Consider the following 24426-nt stretch of genomic DNA (forward strand, 5'->3'; position numbering starts at 1 on the left):
TGGACACGGGAAGTTTGGATGGAATTTCCAATGCAGACCCCTTCAATGCTAGAGGCCTTTGAGTCCTGAGTTCCCTTCTACTAATGGGCGAATTGTCTTTCTCAACTGTTTTTCATATTTGCACCTTACCCACAAAATGCAAATAAGGATGAACCTAGAAGCTCAACCACAGTCACTTCTGGGTCAGGAAGACAGCTGTTAATTTTGCCTTGCTCATCTGGTTTGTAACATGGGGCAGAATTTTCTGCTTGACGTGCAGGGGGTGGGCCCTGCACGTCAGTGCGTAAAATGACGTGCGGTGATGTTGGGCGAGCGTCCCGAAGTCACCGCACGCCATCGCGATATTTCGTTGGGCCGGCCCGCGATGAAGTCCGACGCGTACCCACCATTAATTAACAGGCTAGTTAAGGCCCTTAAATCGTCAATCAACACCGATTTTCAGGTACCCGTGCAATCTTTGGGTCGGCGCATGGGCGCAACGGGCTGGCTGGTAACAGACTTTTTAATAAAACTCATCTACGGGCGGGATAAGAGGGCTCAGTGGGGTTGTCAATCTGGTCTATGAGTATTTATTGCAGAGGGTTTTTTAAACTTGCTTGTGTGATCTGCAGCAGTTCAGAATGAATTCCAGCAGCTTTCTGTGTACTTTGAACCTTCAGGTCAGCACTCTGCAGTCAGTAACCTTTATTGGGCCTGCAGCTTTCCGGAGGCCTCCCTTTAGCCTGGGTATGGGTCCAGACATGTCCACTGGAGGCAGCTCCTCTGAGGAGGATGGGAGGGCTAGAATAAGGAGGAGGCCAGAAGTGCACAATCAGCCTCCAGGTGAGCCACCTTTGGGAGGACAGGTGCAGGCACAAGGGGCGCAGGGTCAAGTAGTCCAAGGTGGAAGGCGCCGCAGAAGACGCCACTATCTTGCTGCCAGGGTATACAGGCAGAGAAGCAGCTACCTCAATATGACTGAGGTGCAGTGCCAAAGGAGGCTCCGACTGTCAAGGGAGACAGTCAACCTACATCTGTCAGATGATTGGCCCTGAGATCTCTCCTAACTGGGTGGACACCCCATGCCAGCGGCTTTGAAGCTCACAGTTGCCCTTAACTTCTATGCCTCTGGCTCCTTCCAGGGCTCGGTGGGTGATCTTTGCGGTGTCTCCCAATCAGCTGTGCACACTTGTGTCAAGCAGGTTACAGACGCTCTGTTCAGGTGTGCATTGACCTTCATCCACTTCCGCTGCGACCAGGCAAGTCAGGCACAGCGAGCCAGAGGCTTTGCAGCCATTGCTGGCTCCCCCCACGTCCAGGGTGCAATCGACTGCACATATGTGGCCATCAAGGCGCCAGCAGGTGATTCCGGTGCCTTTGCCTACAGGAAGGGATTTCACTCCGTGAATGTGCAGATAGTGTGTGATCACAGGATGCTGATTCTACAAGCCTGTGCCAGCTACCCAGGCAGCTCCCACAACGCCTACATCCTCAGACACTCCCAGGTGCCAGGGCTCTTCAGTGCTCTGGCTTGGCTTGATAGATGGCTGCTGGGTGACAAGGGATATCCCCTCAGAATGTGGCTTATGATGTCTCTCCGCCATCCAATATGATAAGCTGAGCAGCACTACAATAGGAGCCACGTCTCCACAAGGGCTGTGGTGGAGAGAGCCATCGGTCTTCTCAAGATGCGCTTCCGATGCCTAGACCACTCAGGGGGCGCATTCCAGTACCCTGCAGATTGTGTCGCGGTGGATAGTGGTTGCATGCTGTGCTCTCCACAATCTTGCGCTGGAAAGGGGGGACGCAGTGGACGATGAAGACATTGACGCAGTGGATACGGCAGCACACGATGAGTCCAGCACTGATTCTGAGGATGAGGAAGCACAGGGGAATGCTGAGGGGCTAAACGCTGACCAGGGACTACACCAAGGAGGCAGGGACACCCGGGAGACTTTAATCCAATGAACCTTCAGCTAGCTCCACACAAATGGATCAGGAGGACCAGCCTGCCTGGCGCTTCCATACGCGGCACTTAAGTGCTAAATCTGCCACTTCATCGGATGTAACTAAGGACTTTGGACATAAACTTCAATATCCACTCACTCATAACACGAATGTAAAACATACAAATGCAGAACAAAGGAGCCACCCTCAGCCATGGTAACATATCTGGTTTTAATTTGCACCATCATAAGGTCACACAAAGTCCAAACAAAACGTTTTTCAAGCATAAACAAATAATAATTCCCTAATCTAGGGCCAACACAAAAGCACCAGTGAGAAACCCGTGGTGTGCCTAAGGTGCCTTATGCTTATGTTTACGGGTGCTATGTCTTGGTGCCGCCCCATTGCTCAGTGTGGCATCTGAGACAGCCTGCTGACCCTGCTGTCCTGTTGGCCTTGATGACCTTGGCAGCCGTCCACTGGCCTGTGGAGCCTGTGCTGGCCCCGCCTTGGCGGGATCTGCCAGGTCCACAGCTGGCATCTCCCCAGTCGTCGCAGCCTCATCCGATGAAGTCACTGGAAGAGGGGTGGAGCAGCTGTTGCCCTCATCCAGAGCGCCGTGAGAGGAGCCCTCTGATATGACAGACAGCGGCTCTGCCGATGTGAGGTTGCCCTGGACCTCCCTGCTCACCGTCGATGGATGGGCAACAAGCTGGGAAGCTTGAAGCCCACACCATCTCCCACATTGGCAATGACCAGCTGTGGCCACTGGCGCTGTGAAGGCTTGCAGGTCCGAGCGTAACCCCAGGAGAACCTGCTGGCCCTATTCCATGAGAGTTGCCACTCTCTCCACGGAGGAAGCATGATGCTCTGCCATGAGGCTCATTGCATCACTGATGCTCCACGTGGACTCCTCCACCACGGACACCAAGCGAAGCATAGTCTCATGCAACACTCCCAGACGCTCCCACACATCCGGCCGTATTTCCTGCAGCTGCTGCGTCGCGGACGACTCCAGAGGCACGTCATCATGCGCCGACTGAGCACGTGCCTGGTCCCCTGCAGTCCTCCGACTGCTGGCGCCATTGGCACTCTCTGTCTCTGCCAGCTCCTCCAGCGATTGTGAAGTGCCCTTTCCACTGTGCCCTGGGACGGCGCCCCAGGACACTAGCCGATGTTGCAATGCCCACCGAGGTGCTAGTATCTGCGCTGGCATCTGCCTCGCAGAAATGGTGTGATGCAGGTGACAGCTGAGGGCCCTCAGGTGAGAGAGGGGGCATCTGGAATTGCTCCTGGTGGACGGGCTCTGATGATGCTGAAATTAACAAGGACAGTGGATCAGTTAGCGTTCACACAGTGACACACTTCATCCCTTTCCCCCAGCTCATTCTGAGCTCAACCTTCCAGAACCTATGGAAACAAATATTGGTGGGGTGGCAAATAGTCAGGAGGATACCCTAACATTACAGGTGGATACATACGGGCTGGTCAGATGGCCTAAGGAATGGCAAATGGAATGTTATGTGGTTAAGCGTGAGGTGATGCACTTGGGCAGGAGAAACAAGGCACGGGAATACACGAGGAATGGTAGGACCATGGAGAGTAAGGAGGATCAAAGGGCCCTTGCTGGGCATGTCAATAGGCCCATTAAGGTAGCGGGACAGGTAGATTAGGCGTTTAAGAAGGTAAACGTCATACTTGCCTTTATTAGCCGTGGAATATAATATAGGAACAGGGAGGTCATGTTGCAAATGCAGAAAATGCTGCCTAGGCCGCAGCTATAGTTCTGCGTGCAGTTGTAAAATGCGCTTCACGAGAGGGATGTGACTGGAGTGCAGAGGTCATTGACCAGGATGCTGGCTGGGCTGGAGAGTTTGACTTATGAGGAGACATCGCATAGACTGGGGTTATTTCCCCTGGAGCAGAAGAGATTGAGGGGTGACATTATTGAGGGTTATAACATTATGAGGGGCATAGATAGGGTCGACAGAAAGGAACTTTTCCCTATGGCAGAGGGATGAGTAACCTGGTGGCATTGATTTAAGGTAAGGGGCATGAGGTTGACAGGTGATGTGATGAGCAACTTTTGCACACAGTAATGTCTGAAAGGGCAATGGACGCAGAAACCCTCCTAACATGTAATAAGTATTTGGATGTGCAGTTGCGATGCCATGGCATACAAGGCCATGGGGATAGTGAACAGAAATGGGATAAGGCGACTTTGGAAGGTGATTGACATGTGAATCTTTGAAGGGCCGAGGGACCTTTGTCTATGATCCACACCTCTGACTCTATCACTCTGTGACCGAGCAATGTTGCAACAATAACAAATCAAACAATCATCAGTGCTATGGATGGTGGTAAGACAGAGCGGATGTCACTGTTGACCTCAAATACCTGGCTGTTCCACCCCAGCCTCACCGACACCAGTGGACCTGGGCGCATGGCGACTCTCAAGCTCCAGGGCATCCTGCTCAAAATGGCTTAAAATCATGAGCTGGGCCTGGCTGCCTCCAGTCCACAAACGCTCACATGCATTGTGAGCATTCTTCTCCTGAAAAACAGAGAAGACCATTCATTGTGGCTAATCGCACATGGACTCTGCACACGCACGGCGCACCCCAACCACAGTGGCCCATCTCAGGTCTCCAGTGCCTCCTCTTCCTGCTACTGCTGATCAGTCACACAAAGAAAGTACGCCTGCTCCCAACCCCCCTCAATGGCCACCTTGGACACATTCTGTGTCCATCACTTTAGGAAACACACGATCTTAGCTCCCATAGCAAGGAGGCGCAACTACGTGCAGCGTCAAGGGCAGCAGATGGCTCTTGGCCACGAGACCTTGAAGCTCCCCTTCCACAATCTCATCACCGTGAATAGGACATGTGTTGGAGTTCTGAGTACGTGCCTAGCTGCATCTCCTGCAGGTTGCCCCCAGACTAGTCATATGCGACTAAGAGCAACACATGGTGCAGGGGAGAACTCATCTCCTCATCGACCACTGAGGCTGATGTAAGCATGGCCACTATCTGCTTGCCCACCCAGTGTATGAGAAACGCCCAGCATGATTCAATGCAGTCACGACAGTAAGACTTGTGGGGGAGGCCCCCAAATGCTAAGGCTACCTGCTGGGTTAAATGCCCAATGCCAACATGGTACTCACCCTTCCTGAGTGCAACAAATCGTTGAAGCGCTTACGGCACTAGATCCAGGTGCGCCGCACCATGTCGTGGGAGCTCACCACCTCTGCCACCTCCTCCCAGGCACGTTTGGTCATGTTGGGGGGGGGGCCTCCTCCTCCCATCCTGGGGGACCAACACCTCCCGCCATGCTGCCACCTCCTCGACGAGGGCAGCAAGGCAGTCATCAGAAAAGCAAGGGGCACATTGGCCCCCCACTGGCCAACCCTGCTCCTGCAGCCTGCTCTGCTCCTCTGCCCTTCCCTCCAGCGTGCCCTGCTCAGCAGACCCCCTGTGGTGTGACCTCAACGTGACCATTGTGAGCAGCCTACAGGAGGCTGCCAGGCCTTCCTTTAAACAGACTGCCAGGTCGCCATTGGACCCGGCGGTCTGTGCACACCCGCCGCAGCTCGCACACTCCTGCTATTCACGGGAGTCGGAAATGCGCTGGGCGGGCCTTAATTGGCCCGCCTGCACAAAATGGCGGCACAGCGCCAATCGCGGGCGCCGATTGGGTCCGCGCCCACCCGCAGCCGCTCCTGCTCCGCCCGCCCAACAGGCAGAAAATTCTGTCCATGAACCCAATTACCAATTATACAGCTACTAGTGAATGGTCATCAACATGAAACGTTAACTCTATGGCCTGGATCTTCTGAAGAACAGCAATCATTGTTGGATTGTCATTCCACTCGAACATTGCCCCTGACTTGCCGCTGCTCCGCATTTCTTCCAGGACATTCCAAGCCAGCGTTCTCAGAAATGCAAAGCACAGTGTCCCTCGGAGTCCTCTGTTGCAGTGGAGAAGAGTCAGGGAGAAGACAAGACATGCCCCCTTTTTAAAGCTCTAGCTGCTGTTTGGTAAGTTTGAAGGTCCAGCTTGAATGTTAGCGAATGGATGAGTGGATGAATGAGTGAATAGGTAGGATGGTAAGGCGGGTGAGGCATGTGGATACGATGCGTGAGGTGGCAGGTGGGTGAGCAGAGGTGCTAAGTGGATGAGGTGGCAGGTAGGTGAGGTGGAAGGTAGTGAGTTGGGTTAGGCTGGGGAACCGTTGTGTTGGGTTGGGTGGGTAGTCGGGTCAAGTGTAGATGGGTGGTCAGTGCATAGTTGGGTGGGGGGGTTTGGATGTATAGTAATCTGGCTGGGTCAGGGGAGTAGACGGGGGTCAGTGTAGGTGATTGGGAGGTCAATTCTGTAGTAATCCAGGAGTTAGACTAGGTTTTAATTTGTCTAACATTTCCTGGCTAACTATCTAGGTAAGTACATTGGAACTGACCCAAGCCTCTGATTCTAACTCAGTTGGAGACATTCATGGAGGGTCCCAGGGTGCGGGCAAATTGCCCACTGAAAGTTGAAACTTCCTGGGCAATTCCCATGTAGGTCAGCGCGTCAGGAGTTCCACCGGGTCCCGATCTGCATTTCAGTGGTACATATGGTCTCCAGTGATCCAGAGACCGGAATATTTGGGTCTACTTCTCCACTGATGCTGCCGGATCTGCTGAGTATTTCCAGCATTTTCTGTTTTTATTACTGGCAATTTTAGTTTGTTTGGTTATAGGCAATATCATTTAATATGTCTTTTAAGAAGCTAATTAATGCAATATTCAAATACATACAAACCCTGTTAAAATTCAGTATAAATATTCCTGTCAGCCTCATCTCCAAGCATATTCTTCACAATTTTACATATATATCTTAGTATATTCCAGGAAAAGGATAGGATTCCAACTTGCAGCCATTACCTAAAATGGGCATTGTGGATTTGAATAAAAATTGGGTGGTCTCTATAGCGAACAGCTGATCTGCTACTCAAGTTTTATGCCTGGTGGAAAGCTGAAAATCTATCCCGTCGACTTTTGTTGATTCTACATTTGTACATACAAAATACTTTGCAGCGAGTTAAAAAATTATTTGATGATTTTGTTTTCAAATCTAAAATCTAATGTAAATCTAAATTTGCTTAGCGACAAGGCTGACTATATATACTGAATTTTATAAGTGTTTGTGTTGTATTTGAACATTGCAATAATTAGTTTTTGAAAGACAAATTCAATCATCTTGGCTGTAAGGGAGAGAGTTACTGTTGACATTGTAGTCAAGCAAAACTTAAAATTACCAGTCACTCTTTAATTATATAAATACACAGACATATACAATACTTTTGGAAAATGTTCTTAGTGCCTACATTGTCATTAGGGTAGAGGACTCTGCTAATATTTTCAGCCACATTTCTGTCCAAAACGGCCTGGATGTAGTCCCCAACATTAACTGTTAAGAAATAAAGAAATGATGTTTAATATAAAGTGTAGCGACATACACAACTTTGACTGCAATTCCAAAGAAAGAACAGAAATGACAGCTACCAGTTACACTGAATTGCAGTTACTGTCAAAACAAATGTACAGGTCACATCATCATACTTCCTTTACATTAAAAGAATGCAATTTATGTTTTAGTGGGAAAAAATAAAAACTTATGGAATAAAACCTGTGTGATATAAGGGATTCTTGATTGTAATGCTCTGACATTACAGTTCCTGCATCATGCACTTTGATTCACTCAACTAAGAAAAAAAACCTCTTGATCTAAACTCACCTGTAATTATGCAAACTTAGGAAAATCTCCCAGATCTGAAAGCCAACCAGTCAAATCACTCAAAAATTAATTTGAAATCCGTTCAGCCTCTATTTTTTTCTGAATAGCTGGAAGTTTGTAACATATAATTAAGATATACTAATTACATATTTGAAAATAAAATGGCTAAACTTAAAAACATAAAAGACAATTTTCTGAGAGCTTGCAATATTCTATGTGTCAATTAAAGGAAATCAGTGTCCAAATGCTTGTACTCTGTTGAGTGTGGAATGTGGATGTGAAGGTCGTTAATGCCTTTCGCTTGCTGTATAATGGGAGCAGGGGTTGGGGGTGAAACCGAGAGTAAGTGGGCATTGTTACAGAAACAATGAAGGACTCGATAGAACTTGCATTGTTGGGATATGGCAAATCCTTTCAGTAATGCAATGATCTTTATTAAAAACCACAAGGAGAAAGTACCACAGGAGAAATGGAGACTTTGTATTACCTTTGGTAACATAGAGTTATGAAGCAAAAGTATTATAAGGAGAATTTGTTTTTTGTATAGCTTTGTACAATTGTATAATTTAGAAGCTAAAAGGTGGTACCGATTTGTCAAACTGGATTTATTTTGCTCCTATTTAAACATGCTAATTAAGATAAGTTAAGGACCAGATCAGTCTTGGAATAAAAGAATTAATTCCTGCTCAATAGCCAATCAGATCTGGTTTGTATCTAGTATGGTTACAGTGAATGCACCAGTTGTGCACAGTACCTTGGCGAATCTTTCATTGTAACCAAAAGGTTAAGTTTTTCAAAATCCAAACATTCTAAAATATTGGGCTTATATAAATGTTATTACTCAACTCGCCAGCCAGTTGGGTTTTAATCATTTGAACAATCTTATTTTATAGAAGAAAACCAATTTAAAGGTGCCTGCCTATTTAATCATTTGTATCCCAAGAAATGTTAAAACAACAGTGTAATATTTTTATCTAGTGCAGTTTTATAATGTTCACAATCCATATGGTAATTCTTCATTTAAGAGGGGTGATAATATTTTTTCAGGCATGATTTAAGATGGATTTTTTTTTGCCTTTATGCCTTAAGTACTAATAAAATGGCAAATTTGATACCATCACAGATCACAGCTTTGCCATCTTAGGAATTCTGCCCACTCCCTTATAAAGCAAGTGCTATCCCAATAACATTGCTATTTCCTCAAACATCTAGGCAGTTACTCAAGCATCCCGACAACTAACTCTGTGCTATAGATGATATATATTGGCTTCCATCACAAGATCACAAATTTTGCTTTTGCAGTATTATACTAAGCTTAAGAGCTGGAACTAGGATTGTAAGAGATACAACATGATATTAGGAAGACTTTTCGTTCAGAGCAAAGAAACTGCAATTATGAAAACTCAACTGCACCAAACATGGCTTTTGTTCCATGTTTCTCTGTGCATTGGTTCCCCAGCCTGCCAAGCAATTTGTAGCTGCCAAAAGTCATTAGTGATCAATTCCACACAGCCACAAAAAGTACAAATAAAACATCTTGCAATCCAATATAATAAAAGGAATTAATCTTAATCAGTTACCTTGAGGCAGTGATTTTAATCAAGGCTTTTATTCAATACTTTCAGTTGTATGTTACTTTTTCATTTGTCTGTTTTATTCAAGCTGCTTCTGAGGATTGCAGGTTAGCATGAATGCTCCCTAAACTAATCATGCCATCTATCAAGGCCCTTTCAGCCTCCTTCACAGATTCCATATGCCCTTCCTAATCCTTAAAAACACACATACAAAATGTTCTAATTTCCCATGAGTAACACCAAGACCCACTTCTTTACAAGTAATGGGAGTGAAAAACAGATGATAGCGGATTAGCTGGTCATTATATGCCCTGCTTGATTTACCTTTCCATTGAAATCAACATTAAGAATGGTGTGGAATGGGCAGCTGATCCACTGCAGCCTATTTCCACTCTCGCACCATTGAAATTCACCTTTGCAGTGTCAGATAATTTTCTTTGGGCAATGCCGTGAGGGATTAACTAGTAATACAATAAAATTAATATGATTGTGTACACATCCTATTTGTTATTCTCAACCACAAGAAAATTTCAGCCAAATCATTGGCAAATTTCTGTCACACTTTAATTTGATCAGTTTAATAATATATTCATAACACACGTAAGACTGACATTTATGTACATTTTACAATTTTTAATTTCCATTTGTAATATTTATAAGGTGGCAAAGCAATAAAGCCATCCAAAATACATTTTCAAACACTTTTCATCTGCCATTTTTTTTCTCAGTAATTGATATTTCTAATATTCAGAACTAAAAAAAAACTTGCTTTAATTTAACACTTTTCACGGCCACCAAATGTCTCAAAGCGCTTTACAACCAATGAAATACTTCTGTTTGAAGAATAGTCACTGTTGTTGTGAAAAGTATCTAACATATTCCTAACACCATTATCCACAAAGGTGTCACTGGTATTAATTATTTTTTTTTACATTAAGATCACAGCCACTCTCAAATGCCTGGGTTTGAAGTTGCTGATTTGGACGAGATGCTTCTCTGCACTATTAGTAGACGCAGGGTGTATGGAATTTTCCATCAGTAGGATGTCAGTGAAAGAGTCTCACATTCAAATTATATGTCTCCTCATTGTGTAAAAGGATTTTTGATTTTCTATGAGTTCATATTAACCGTTGGAAAACAAACCACAAAATTTTTTTCCCGAGTTAGTAACTGTTTGATGGTTAGCTTTAATACAGCACAAGTTAGAGACATCTAGTCAGTCAAAGAAGGACAGTGCCTCCTCATCCTAATTTGAGTTCTGCTTTTTCCTTTTTCCAAATAAAGCACAAAAGAATTGAATTTTGAAAGCTTAAGTAAACACATGGGGCAGAATTTTTAAATCCCAATAGAAGCCAGAATGGAGCTGGGTGAGTGCTAAAAATAGCGCCATTGGCTGGCTTCCCATCACCATTCCTACCACTGATGAGTTTCATGAGGACAGGGGAATGTGGGCCACGGAAACCCCCAGATTCAGGAATAAGGTCAATTAAGGTAGTTAATGAGTTAATTGCCAGTTTGTTGAGGTGCAGTTTGGGATATTGCAAGGGAGACACAGGTTGCACACTGGATCAGGAACAGACCAGATGCATGGAGGGAGCACCACAGCGGAGAGCCAATCATGGCGGCACCATCAACTTCGGGGGGCCCATAAAAGGTAGCATGGCTGAGAGAGGCACTCAACCATTGACAAATGGTGACATTGGATGTGAAGAGGTTGTGGGGAGAGTGGTCTGTAAGCGCTCAGGCAGCGGAGAGGGTTGTGACCTTCTTGGCAACTTGGGGGCACAAGAGGTGAGAACTAGGCTTCCAGCAATATGGGGAGTCCAGCTGAGTGTGAGGAATGCAACAGGTAGTAATGGGAGCACAGTTCTCAGAACTTGGGACTAATGGTGATGAGGATCAACATACTCAGCACCAGAGGCAGAGCCCGGGCATGAGGGGAACAGAGGAGATGGGTGAGGAGCAAGAAGGCAACAGAGGCCATACCCTTAGTGTAGGATCTACTGTCTAAGATGGAGCTACCTGGACATTTTGGAGAAACAGTGCCACAGCAGGCTATGCCATCCAGGTAGATGGTCATTGATTTGTGCCTTCATGGTGATCTCACATCTCAAAGCACTGCTCGCCATGCCCAGCCAGCTGCAGTAAAATCACTGAGGCCTTAAATTTATTCGCTTCTGGCTTCTTCCAAGGATCAGCAGTGGACTTTGGTGGCATTTCACAAACACCTGCACACCACGGAATCTCTCAGGTCACTGTTGCCTTATTTGCAAGAGCTAGACAGTATATTCAATTTCAGGCAATTGGGGCCTCACAGGCACAGAGGGCAGTGGGGTTTGCCTCCATCAATGGATTCCCCCATGTGCAGGGCATCATTGATTGCATCCATGTGGCCATCAAGGCACTGAGTGACTGGCCAGTGAGATTAATTAACAGGAAGGCTTCCACTCCTTCAATGTTCCACTGGTCTGAATAAGAGCTTCCTATGTGTCTACTTGTTTTCCTGGCAGCTGCCTTGACTCCTTCATCCTCTGCCAATCTAGAGTGCTGCAGCTCTTCATTCCGTCCACAAACCCCTTGAAGAGGTAGCTACTCACTTCTCTATGAGAACCCGAGGTAGAGGCACATACAAACTACAACTGAAGCCACTTGCTCGCAGGGCAGACCATTGAGCAGACCATAAGCTTTCTGAAAATGCAGTTCTGGTGCCTGGACAGTCAGGTGGCATCCTGAAGTGCTTCTGCATTGTGTGGTCTTTTGTGCTCTCCATAACACAGCCCTCTTAGAGAGTAGTGAACCTTGGAGAAGGTGAAGTGCTAGATCGATGCAGCTTGTCAGAGGATGAAGATGCATAACAGAGAGGTGCCCCAGCTGCACAGGGAGGTGGCTGGGTACAGTGCAAGACTCCAGGGTCTCTTTAGAGTGCTGCCAATATCAGGGATTGATGCGCGTTTCAGTTCAGCCCTTCTAACCTGGGAACAGCATGATCTGGAACTTACTTTGAGCTGCCTGTGAGAACACTTCTAGTGAAAACGCAGCCTTGAATGGATCCACTCTTATGGTCAGTGAATGATGTGGATCTGTCCAGAGATTTCACCGTCATTCTTCACCACCACTTTCCTTTTTTCAAATTTTGCCATTAAAACATGAGAGCTCACATGTCTGAAGTCATGTGTCCATATTTACATTGTGTTCAAAGAGTGGAGATGTGCACATTTACAGGCGAGGCAAACTACAGTGACAAACGCGGTGCTCTGCCCGATGAGGTGGCCTCTGCTCTAAGCCACATCTACACAGTGTTCCCCTTATGGGCTTCAATGAGGTGGAGGCAGCCTACTTGCTTGTCACTGCTTATGGCTAAGATGTACAGGTGATCGTCCTTGTCATGGAGAGAAGCTGCTGCACCAGTTTGACCACAATGGCAGCCTCAGTCACTGGGCCCTCCTGCATTAATGGCCCCGAAGTAAGAGGGGCCAAGGAGGATAATGATGATAATGGCACACATCCTCCTCGCCAAGCTGGTGCTCCACATGGCTGGAGGAGAGCATCAGTTGGGACACAAGTGGCATTCACTCCAAACATCTCTGTGCCATCAGCGCCATGGACTAGTCCATATTACAGAGCATGGTATGCATTCTATGAATGTAAGTGTGCAGTTCCAGCATGCACTCATTGCTGCTGCATATGGTTCTCCATGAGGATGGCCAATCTCTCAATGGAGGGATTCACGCATTCAAAGCCCCGAGTCATAGTGGTGCACGAGCTGAATGGACTCCTCCGTTCCGAACCATGATCTGCACTGCTTCAGTGAACTCTGACATGTAGGGACACATCTGTTGCTGCTAGTAGAGCCTCCTTTTTTATGACCCCTGAGGCCCTGCATCTCCACCCAGCTGAGCATGGCTGTGTCTATCCACCATCCTTTGAAGAGGACTGCCCATAACTGCTTCCCTATCCTCCTCCTGCTCACTTGTGACATGCTCATCTAATCATGCATGAGGACCCACCAATGCGAGTGTATGTGCACTGGTGGAGGGTGCACTTCTAAGATGTGACAGTGCTTATTCTGCTGTCTCTGTTTCCATCGATTACTCCAGTGATCTTGCAGGACTTTGTCCTTCGCCCTCCATGTCAGAACCTGCAGGAGACACAAGAAAAGATCATGATAGCTAGCCTTTGACTGCAGAAACTGCAGTACTGAGGCTTCCCACTGCAGCTGAGTCTTTGCATGCTTTAGGACGGGGACTCCAGTCCCTTCATCTACAGATTGCAATGTCTTTTGACCCTCTCCATCAGAAACGGCATTTCTCCTACCCTATTTATTCCTGAGGGGCTACCCTGGCAATCTCCATGGCTCCTTACGCCATGGCAGACATGATGTGGGGACTCCTCCTCCTGACAGTATGTTGTGGGCAGGTGTCACAGAGTTCCATCATTCTCTCTGTGTGCGTCTCCATGACAGGAGCTTTATCACAGAAGGTATGTGCACTGCCATCAGCCAGACTGGAATCAAACATTCACGGATGCAATGTGAGGATCTATAGTGTCTCTTCACTGCATGGTGTCATCATCCTCCACAAATCTAGCAGCTATGAGTGCTTCCCAAGCACGCCTGCCTTGTCTGGTCACCATGATGGCCTCATCGCCGTCATTGTCGCTTTCAAGGTCCTCCTCACCTCCATCTCTGTCAATGTCCTCCTCATTGGAGGAGATGGCCTGCTCCTCCTCAGCCAACTCCTCCCCCTGTTGCAGCGCTAGGTTGTAAAGAGTGCAGCAGGCGTCGATGATGCCTGACACCCTCTGTGGACTATATTGCAGGGCTCCACCAGATTGGTCCAAGCACTGAAACCTCATTTTCGGGATCCGGATGGTTTGCTCCACCAAGGTGCGAGTTTCAGCATGAGCTTCATTATAACTTCACTCCGCTGCAGCCTGAGGCCGCCGCCTGGGTGTCATCAGCCACATCCTCTGTGGGTAACCCTTGTCCCCAAGAAGCCAGCCTTGCAGCCTCTGTGGACTCTGGAAGACGTCAGGGGTCTGAGACAGACTGAGAATGTAGGAGTCATGGACACTCCCTGGGAACCATGCGCAGACCTGCAGGATGCATTTGTGGTAGTCGCACACTGCTGAAAATTCAGCGAATGGAAGCCCTTGCTGCTGACATAGTTGACTGCTTGGTGTGACGGAGATCTGAGCACCACGAGTGCAGTCCATGGCACCCTGCACCCGTGGGAAACCTGAGATCCGGTCACATCCCAGCACTCTTGCAACCTGGCTTTCCTGGTCATGGGAGAAATGTGCAAAGTTGTGTGCTTTTGCAAAGATGGCATCCGGGACCTGATGGGTGCATTTGTGGGTGGAGGCTTGCGATATCCTACAGAGGCCACCTATGGAGCCTTGAAAGGAGCCACTGGCATAAAAATTGAGCACCGTGGTCACTTTCACGGCCATGGGCAGTGGATGCCCTTCATGCCAAATCCTGCAGCAGCTGGCAGATGTGACCGACCAATTCCCTAGACATGTGCAGTCTTCAGAGACACTGGTTCTCAGTCATCTCCAGGAATGAAAGGCGGTGTCTACCGACCCTGGGTTTAGCTAGGTGCCAAACAGCGACAGCTTGCTGTGGCTCTTTAGCAGCGTGTGCAGGAGCCCCAGCCACCCCTTCTTCCTGAGGGTGCTGCTCCTCCATCTGCCCAGCCAGGCGTCTCCATCGTTCTCTTCTCCTTTGTCTCTGCTCTCTGTATGCCACGAGGAATACAGCTAGGTCATCAGGCTCCATGCTCCTGATATACTCTTCCTGCAGGATGAAAGAAAGAGATGTGTGGGTTCGCTTGGGTGTTCTAAGAACCTCTCTTGATTAAGTCTGATGGCCCCGTAACGTATCATGGAGACTGCTGGCCACCACTTGGATGGCCATCGTTTAGTGTGCTGCATGGCTACCCGAGACCCCACCAACCTCCACTCCACTCCACCTGACCGATTGGTGGCAGCTTTGCCCATTGGGCTGCACGCTGTGCTCTAAACTCAGGTACAGGCATTCTCCTAACCTGCACTGCAAGGCTGCACTGTTAGCTTGAACCATGGGGGAGACGGGTCCAAACCTAAATGATGACATTGCAGGGGACCTTGAGCACCACTACAAGTGTCTGTTCCATGGCTAGATTTAAGGAGATTGTACAACGTACTCAGTCGTCCAATTGTTCTGCAGTCCACGAAAGCGGTCATTAGTTTGCAGTCTGTGCCCAAGGGGTGAAAGGTTCAGGAGCATATGATGGCAATTTCATGCCTCTGCGATGCTTGAGTGGGCAGATAAGCTAGAGGCCCAACTCCAAGCATGTCAATGTGGCTGTGTCTGAACTGTCTCAGCTGCGAAGGAATGGTCATTTTACACAAGATTTCCCTAATGTGTGGCCACTTCCCGCGTCCGCCCCACCCCGCAGGTGCTTGTGCACTACCATCAACCGCACCCCCCCAACTTGCCTCAACCACAGTGCAGCTCTTGCCCCGGCACCGCACTGTCAGCCAGCAGGAAAATTCCAAATGTACAATTCCAAATGTACAAAAATATATTTGAATAAGAAGTGATTTCCTGACTTTAATAGCCTGGCCTCCCCAAGCTGAAGCCAGGGATTTATAAGAAGCTGCTAATGCACAGAAAGTTTCTCGACAACCAACCTCAGGATGTGCCTAATTAGACCACAGCCCCACAGCCACAGAAGAGGTTTTAATTTTAGTTCCTAGCATCTAAACATCATAATCATGCTTCAGGCCCAAGGCTATCTATTAGCAATGCCATGGGAGATCTACTGGTAATACATAATGTCTTGGATTTTGCTTTGGTAATGACAGCAAAACTGTCAGCATTCACCATTATTACTCCACTGAAACTGACAGGAACCGCTGGAATCCACACATGCATAGAATAACAAGGAAATCCAGGAATTGCTGTCAATGATTCTACAGTTTGCAGAGGGTGTGCTGTTAAGGCAGACATTGCCCCGCCACTTCTGCAACCAAATGGAATTATTTGAATTGATGGGACCTTCCACTCTTACATTGTTAGTCGCACTGCAAAAACACTTGAAAAACTGACACCTCGTTATAAATCGCGGTTCTGGTTTCTATCCAGAAGAAAGGGGATTCTACCAAGCGCAAACACTCAATATCGCTGGCTCTTATGGTGGTTTTTCAGACTGTTGCAACGTTCTTGCTGGGTGTACTAGAGGCCCACAGAGCAATCAGCAGAAAGGGTGAATTTCCAAACTGAAAAAACTTAGAAATGGAGCAAACAGTGAAGAGGATAGTAAAAGACCAGGAACAGACAGTAAGACGTAGGCTTATGAAATGGCCAGATACATGACTGATAAAATTTAATGCAGAGAAGTGTAGTGATGCATTTTGAAAAGAAACATGCTGAGAGGTAGCTTAAACTAAACAGGAGTGCAGAAGCAGGAAGACAAGAGGGTTCACATACACATGTCTTTGAAGGTAGCCATGCAAGTAGATAAGGCTGTTAAAAAAGCTTACAGATCTTTAGCTTTACAAATTGAGGTTTACGGCACAAAAGCAAGGAAGTTATACTGAATCTTCAAAAATCACTGGTTAGGCCTCAGCTGCATCCAATTCTGGACACCACACTTTAGAAAGGATGTCAAGGCCTTGGAGAGGGTGCAGAGGAGATTAACTAGGATAGTACCAGGGAAGAAAGGATTTCAGTTATCTGGAGAGCCCAGAGAAACTTGGATTGTACTCCTCAGAGCAAAGAGGTTAAGAGGAGATTTAAGTAGAGATGTCCAAAATTATGAGAGGTTTTGATAAGAGTAAAGAGGGAAAAACTGTTTCCAATGGCTGAAGGAACAGTTACCAGAAGATAAAAACAAAAAGCTAAAAGCTACTGCGGATGCTGGAAATCCAAAACAAAATAAAAACAGAATTACCTGGAAAAACTCAGCAAGTCTGGCAGCATCGGCGGAGAAGAAATCAGTCAACGTTTCGAGCCCTCATGGCCCTTCAGCAGAACTGAAGCATAGTTTCAACAAGGGAGAAATATAAATTGGTTTAAGGTGGGTGGGGGGGAAGAGACACATTGAGGGTGTGGTGTGAGCAGATAATCAAAAGATGTCAGAGACAAAAGGGTCAAAGAGGTGTTGAAGGTGGTGGTCTTTGTCTGAGAAAAGTGCTAATTAAGAATGCAAGACAGGATATTCAAAGTACAGCTCTAGTGGGGGTGGGGTGGAAAGACTAAAGGTTTTAGTTTTAGATTTAAAAATAATGGAAATAGGTGGGGAAAGAAGAATCTATATAAATTATTGAAAAAAAAGGCGGGTGGGGGGGGAAAAGAAACGGGGTGGGGATGGGGGGAGGGGGGTTTAAGATCTAAAGTTGTTGAATTCAATATTCAGCCCAGAAGGCTGTAAAGTGCCTAGTCGGAAGATGAGGTGCTGTTCCTCCAGTTTGCGTTGGGCTTCACTGGAACAATGCAGCAAGCCAAGGACAGACATGTGGGCAAGAGAACAGGGTGGAGTGTTAAAATGGCAAGCGACAGGGAGGTTTGGGTCTTTCTTGCGGACAGACCGCAGGTGTTCCGCAAAACGGTCGCCCAGTTTGCGTTTGGTCTCTCCAATGTAGAGGAGACCGCATTGGGAGCAACGAATGCAGTAGACTAAGTTAGGGGAAATGCAAGTGAAATGCTGCTTCACTTGAAAGGAGTGTTTGGGCCCTTGGACGGTGAGGAGAGAGGAAGTGAAGGGGCAGGTGTTGCATCTTCTGCGTGGGCATGGGGAGGTGCCATAAGTGGGGGTTGAGGAGTAGGGGGTGATGGAGGAGTGGACCAGGGTGTCCCGGAGGGAACGATCCCTACGGAATGCCGTCAGTGGGGGTGAAGGGAAGATGTGTTTGGTGGTGGCTTCATGCTCTCGTCGGGACCTGGAAAAATTTATTAATTTTGCTTCCAATCTCCACCCCTCCATCATCTTCACATGGTCCATCTCTGACACTTCTCTTCCCTTCCTTGACCTCTCTGTCTCAATTTCTGATGATAGACTGTCCACCAATATCCATTACAAGCCTACCGACTCCCACAGCTACCTCGACTACAGCTCCTCACACCCCGCTTCCTGTAAAGACTCCATCCCATTCTCTCAGTTCCTTCGCCTCCGTCGCATCTGTTCTGATGACGCTACCTTCAAAAACAGCTCCTCTGACATGTCCTCCTTCTTCCTTAACCGAGGTTTTCCATCCACGGTCGTTGACAGGGCCCTCAACCGTGTCCGGCCCATATCCCGCGCATCCTCCCTCACGCCTTCTCCTCCTTCCCAGAAACATGATAGGGTCCCCCTTGTCCTCACTTATCACCCCACCAGCCTCCGCATTCAAAGGATCATCCTCCGCCATTTCCGCCAACTCCAGCATGATGCCACCACCAAACACATCTTCCCTTCACCCCCCTTGACGGCATTCCGTAGGGATCGTTCCCTCCGGGACACCCTGGTCCACTCCTCCATCACCCCCTACTCCTCAACCCCCACTTATGGCACCTCCCCATGCCCACGCAGAAGATGCAACACCTGCCCCTTCACTTCCTCTCTCCTCACCGTCCAAGGGCCCAAACACTCCTTTCAAGTGAAGCAGCATTTCACTTGCATTTCCCCTAACTTAGTCTACTGCATTCGTTGCTCCCAATGCGGTCTCCTCTACATTGGAGAGACCAAACGCAAACTGGGCGACCGTTTTGCGGAACACCTGCGGTCTGTCCGCAAGAAAGACCCAAACCTCCCTGTCGCTTGCCATTTTAACACTCCACCCTGTTCTCTTGCCCACATGTCTGTCCTTGGCTTGCTGCATTGTTCCAGTGAAGCCCAACGCAAACTGGAGGAACAGCACCTCATCTTCCGACTAGGCACTTTACAGCCTTCTGGGCTGAATATTGAATTCAACAACTTTAGATCTTAAACCCCCCTCCCCCCATCCCCACCCCGTTTCTTTTCCCCCCCCACCCGCCTTTTTTTTCAATAATTTATATAGATTCTTCTTTCCCCACCTATTTCCATTATTTTTAAATCTAAAACTAAAACCTTTAGTCTTTCCACCCCACCCCCACTAGAGCTGTACTTTGAATATCCTGTCTTGCATTCTTAATTAGCACTTTTCTCAGACAAAGACCACCACCTTCAACACCTCTTTGACCCTTTTGTCTCTGACATCTTTTGATTATCTGCTCACACCACACCCTCAATGTGTCTCTTCCCCCCCACCCACCTTAAACCAATTTATATTTCTCCCTTGTTGAAATTATGCTTCAGTTCTGCTGAAGGGCCATGAGGGCTCGAAACGTTGACTGATTTCTTCTCCGCCGATGCTGCCAGACTTGCTGAGTTTTTCCAGGTAATTCTGTTTTTATTTTGTTTTGGAGTTACCAGAAGACACAGGTTTAATATATTTGGCAAAAAAACCGGGATGGTGGGGGGAAACGAGGAAATTTTTTTTTGAGAGTTATGATCTAGAATGCATTGTCTGACAGGGTGGTAGAAGCAGAACCAATAGCAACTTTCAAAAGGGATTTGGATCTTTACTTGAAAAGGAAAAATTTGCAGGATGATGAGGAAAGAGCAAAGGAGTGGGGCTAACTTTTAGCTCTTTCAGAAAGCAGTACAAACATTATAGGTCAAATGGCCTCTTTCTGTTCAATATGATTTATGACTTATGTTATACTCTTGTTCAAACAAAAAAGTGTAAAGATCCACTACAGGGCGGTGAGCTTAACCTTGGTGGTGGGAAAGCTTTTAGAAACGATAATGCGTGACAAAATTAACAGTTATTAGGACAAATGTGGATTAATTAAAGAAAGCCAGCAAGGATTTGTTTAGGGTAAATCCATGATAAAGACTTTCTTTGATAGCTATAAGAGGCTGAATGAATAAATATTAATCTATTCAGCACCCATAGATGGGTAAGGAAACTCTAATGTGAAACACAATGTGCGGAAGTTTCCTGAAGAATCAAAGGCAGCTTTGGAGACAGGCCAGCCAACAAATTTTCACCACAGAACAATGGAATAAGATCAAACTTTATCTTACTTACTGTTTTTGGAGTGATTGAAGAAATGTGCATGCTAAATACATGAAAATCCAGTCCAGATCGCATTCCACCATTACAATTCTGGACTTCACCAGCATATAAGTAGGTTTAAAGTCAACTTCCATAAAAGTAAGGAACTCAGACTGTTTAAAAGGATGACTGATCATACAGAACCCAAGAACGAGTAATGACTTTAATTTGGAACAGTCCTTTTCTTTGAGTGGGACATGATAGGTGGTATGATGTCATGGGGAATGGAGTCATCAATAACTGCAGATTGCATTTGGGAGGCACTTACAGGGAAAATATAGCCCTCATGGCTCTCTTCCTGATCACACGTTCTGCACATCCCTCACTCTTATCATAACTCTTGTCCTTTTACCTTCACACTAACTCCTCCTCATCCTATCCCCTTGTTCACTCCAGTCATTACCTTTTACCTCTTCCCCTTTAAACTATTGGCTCAAGTCCTGTATATTTTCATACCCGGCACTCCACTGTTATTCACCTCACCCACAGTCATCCATCCACTGCTCCCCCAATACCACACTCCCCCAAGGATGAATAGAGAGAGGCTAGATGCCTTCTGACCCTTACTAATCTCCATCCTTCTTTACTCCTTAGTTTCTTTGTTTCTGCCAAAGTCTTTGTTTGATTTCAAAATACAACTTACTTGTTCTTTTAAAAAAAAATTAGAATGAGGACATCTTTCCCTATCTGTGTCTCTCTTTTTCTCTGACTCATAGTTCTTAGAAATTAGAATCTCTATTTCAGAGGTGAAACAATTAGAACATTTTTCTGTCAATAAAACACAGATGAGAATTAGTTGGCTTTAGAATTCATCTTTACATAAATTTCACTAATATTGGCATGAGGAAAGACACTCTTTGGTTAATATACTTCCTGAAGTCGATAGCAAATAAAATCAAAGCTACAACAGGTGTGCAATCATTAAAATGTCATTTCACTCGTGCTGGTTCACATCTATATAGTTTCCCTGTTTAAAAAGATTAATATAAACTTTTATCTGAATCAAGATTTTGAATCTTTCCTCTAGCTTTACTTCAAATAATTTTTAAAAGCAACTGAGCATAAACTTCTAGAATCTAAAGAAATATATTCTATCAGCACAGCTGACTGAATGGTACTGACGCATCTTGAGAAATTATACACATTTCACATACTCAGGCTACAAATTCCAAATTCAGCTCACAATTCTAAACAAAATATCAAGTTCAAGCACTTCTTTTGAGTAGATTGAGACTAAGGATAATAAGTTTAAAAAAATGTCTTCAAAGTTGTAAAATGACAATTCAAAAAGTTAAGTGCAATCAAAATGGATAAAAATATTTCATTAGGCATTTTGAGAGGTCTGTGAGAAATAGGTAATATATTGGTTTGATATGTAGTGGTTTGATTACTGGGTGAGAAATTTACATATGCAGTGACCATTATAAATATGAAGATAGGAATTTATAATGGGGAAAAATGGCACAAAAGTGTGACAAAAAGACAAGAATAAGTAAAGGTTTGTAGACAGGAAATACAGGTAGATGTAAGATTATTGATACATATAGATATTAATATACATTTCCTACTGGCTCTTCTACACTATTGTCAATGTTAGCCTGATGATACACTAGTTGTTTTACCTTTGTCTTTTTTAAAGTACAAGGTACATAATAAAATGCTAGTATCAAAATGAAGGTTAGTACCTGGTGTTTGGAATTACCAGAAGGGGCATAGGAGGTCATAAGGTTTAGCAACATAGGATCCCAGGGAAAGATGGTCCCAGTGGTTGCCAGAATTGGGCAGAGTGTCCTGTGCTGCAATGTTGCAGCACAGAGGGAAGTTCTGGAGTTGAACATCACATTGGCATGGGGAAGAGGTTGCAGGATGTTAGTAGCATCGAGGGAGTCATTCTAAATGTTAGCAGCATTATGGGGTGGATCCTGAAGCTAATAGGAAGGGAGGAGGCTCATGGCTTTTGGAGGCACTGAAGTAATGATCTGAAATTTCACAACACTGGAATGGTAGTCCTGTGATTTGATAGAACTGGGGAGTGTTGTGTAGCCCTTTTCACTACTGAAGAGGGATTCATACAGTCAGCAGAACCGGGGAGGCAAATATTATGGATCAACAGCATTGAGGGAGGTCTTCCAGTGTCTGTGAGAGATGGAGGTGAAGAGTCATGAGGGTCTGAGAAAGAGGGGAGGAGGGGAGGGAGTGGCATGAAGTGTCATGGCATCAGGTGGCACTAGAAAGGTTCCAGAGATTCAAGAGTACAAGAGAGAGATGGTTCCATGACCTGACCTGGGGTGCAGGAGGGGAGAGGGAGGAGTTCAGGAGCTCGATGTTCTGGCAGCACGGGGTGATTGTTTAGATGTTTGGCCAGAATTTTGACAACAGCATGCCATTCCAATGTATCCGGAGCTGTGTGCCATTTCTGCTTTCTCTCTTTTTGCCATTTCCCTCTCCCCCATGCCAAGGTGATGTTCAACTCCAGGGCTTCCCTCTGAGCTGTAACATGAGTGGTCAGCCCCTAGTGTCACATGGTAATTGAGGCAAAATGTGAGGAAGTTTGTCCTTTGTATGCAGTTGGATGCAATGTGTGAATGACAAGCTTGTATATGTGATGGGGATGCATGCAGACAAGGGGATAAGGTGCCACTTGACATGTCACTAACTCTGCACTTTGTCAGGAAGGACAAGCAAATGTATAATGCCAGGCAGAGAAGATACATAGAAGGAGGAGTTCCTGACATCAGTCTCCTCACAGCAGCAGAGTAGGAGGAGATGGAAAATGCTGGGGAAGAGGGAGCACGATTAGTTGCAGATGGCAAGGCTGGAGCAGGCAGGCATAAGGAGGATGAGGCAGCCATCCTGGTGGTGGCATATGGGCACACAGGATGGATGCAATGAAATGTGAACCGCTCAAACTATGATGATTCATCATGTGATTCTTTTTCTTCTCCATTACAGGTCATCACCATCCAAGTGCCTGGCCACAAGCACGAAAGGAGCCTGGGCAAAACAGCCACTGCCCCAGAAGATGCACTGTCATCTACTTCATCATCCACATCTGCCAGCACAGTCACAACCACATGGTCCGCCGAGGGGTCGCATGTAGATTCAGGAGCACAGTGCGGCAAGCACCCCACAGATGTGCCCTATCGGCTGAGGGAGGATGTGGCAGTCCAGTACCCAGATGATCAGAGGACTGCTGGAGATCAGACTCCTGTTGAGCCACACACTGATGGTGAGGCCTCTGGTCATGGCCAAAAGAAGCCTGCTGGACATGCAGCAGAGACTAGGGAAGAATATGGCAGAGATGCCAGGGATTAAATGTAACTTTGAGCGGGGTATGTAGGAATCCATGCATGCCATGAATTCTGCCAGGTCTCAGGCATTTGAGTGCATGGCTTCATCCATGGAGAAGGATGGCTACCAGCATGGTGAGCCAGTTGAGCATCCAATCCATATGCGCTCTGATCTGCATTCCATCATCTTAGCCATGGGCTCAATGCAGCAGTGGCTAGGCAAGAGGGTGATGAGGCCTCTCTCCAGGAGCCCCTTTCCCTTAGGGAGGTGCCACTGTGTACCCAGATTGTGGACGAACATGTGCTAGGTGCCTCAGTGTCTTCGTCTCAGGTCACCCCAGGGTTAGTGGTGTCTCCTCATCCCCTCCACCAAGGACTTCAACAGTTCCAGCAGGCAGGGCTGAGGGGGAAGCTCTTGTACCAGAGCAGAAGACCTCTGGTAGGCAAAACCCTCAAGGTCCCATGCCTCCAGAGGATGCCTGCTAAGGTCATCAAAGGCAACGGGGCAAGACACTGAGCAGAATGCCTCTGCCTCAGCTGCTGATGTCGGGGTCACACCTAGACGTAGTGGTGGAAAATAAAATTGGAAAAAGTATGAGCACTAAGGCGGCATGGGTGATTTTTCCATGTCTTTCTGACTTGTAAAAATACGTACAACATAATTTATTTTCTGTAATCGTTCGTAATATTGAAAATTGTTGGGGCCTAACATAGCAATAGGTGTAATGGTCATGGCCCGTCCATGTTTCTCACAA

General features: G+C 46.6%; 1 protein-coding gene across 1 annotated transcript in view; it reads right to left on the minus strand.

Annotated features, from left to right (window-relative positions):
- pygl (phosphorylase, glycogen, liver) overlaps positions 1-24426 on the minus strand; it is a 165549-nt gene that overhangs the window by 85529 nt on the left and 55594 nt on the right. Inside the window, exon 7 of the mRNA XM_078563411.1 lies at positions 7292-7374. Within this exon, the coding sequence (XP_078419537.1) occupies positions 7292-7374 (83 nt within the window). The remainder of the gene's footprint in view (positions 1-7291; positions 7375-24426) is intronic.

This window comes from Cetorhinus maximus, chromosome 18 (assembly GCF_964194155.1).
Source record: "Cetorhinus maximus chromosome 18, sCetMax3.hap1.1, whole genome shotgun sequence".
NCBI lineage: Eukaryota > Metazoa > Chordata > Chondrichthyes > Lamniformes > Cetorhinidae > Cetorhinus > Cetorhinus maximus.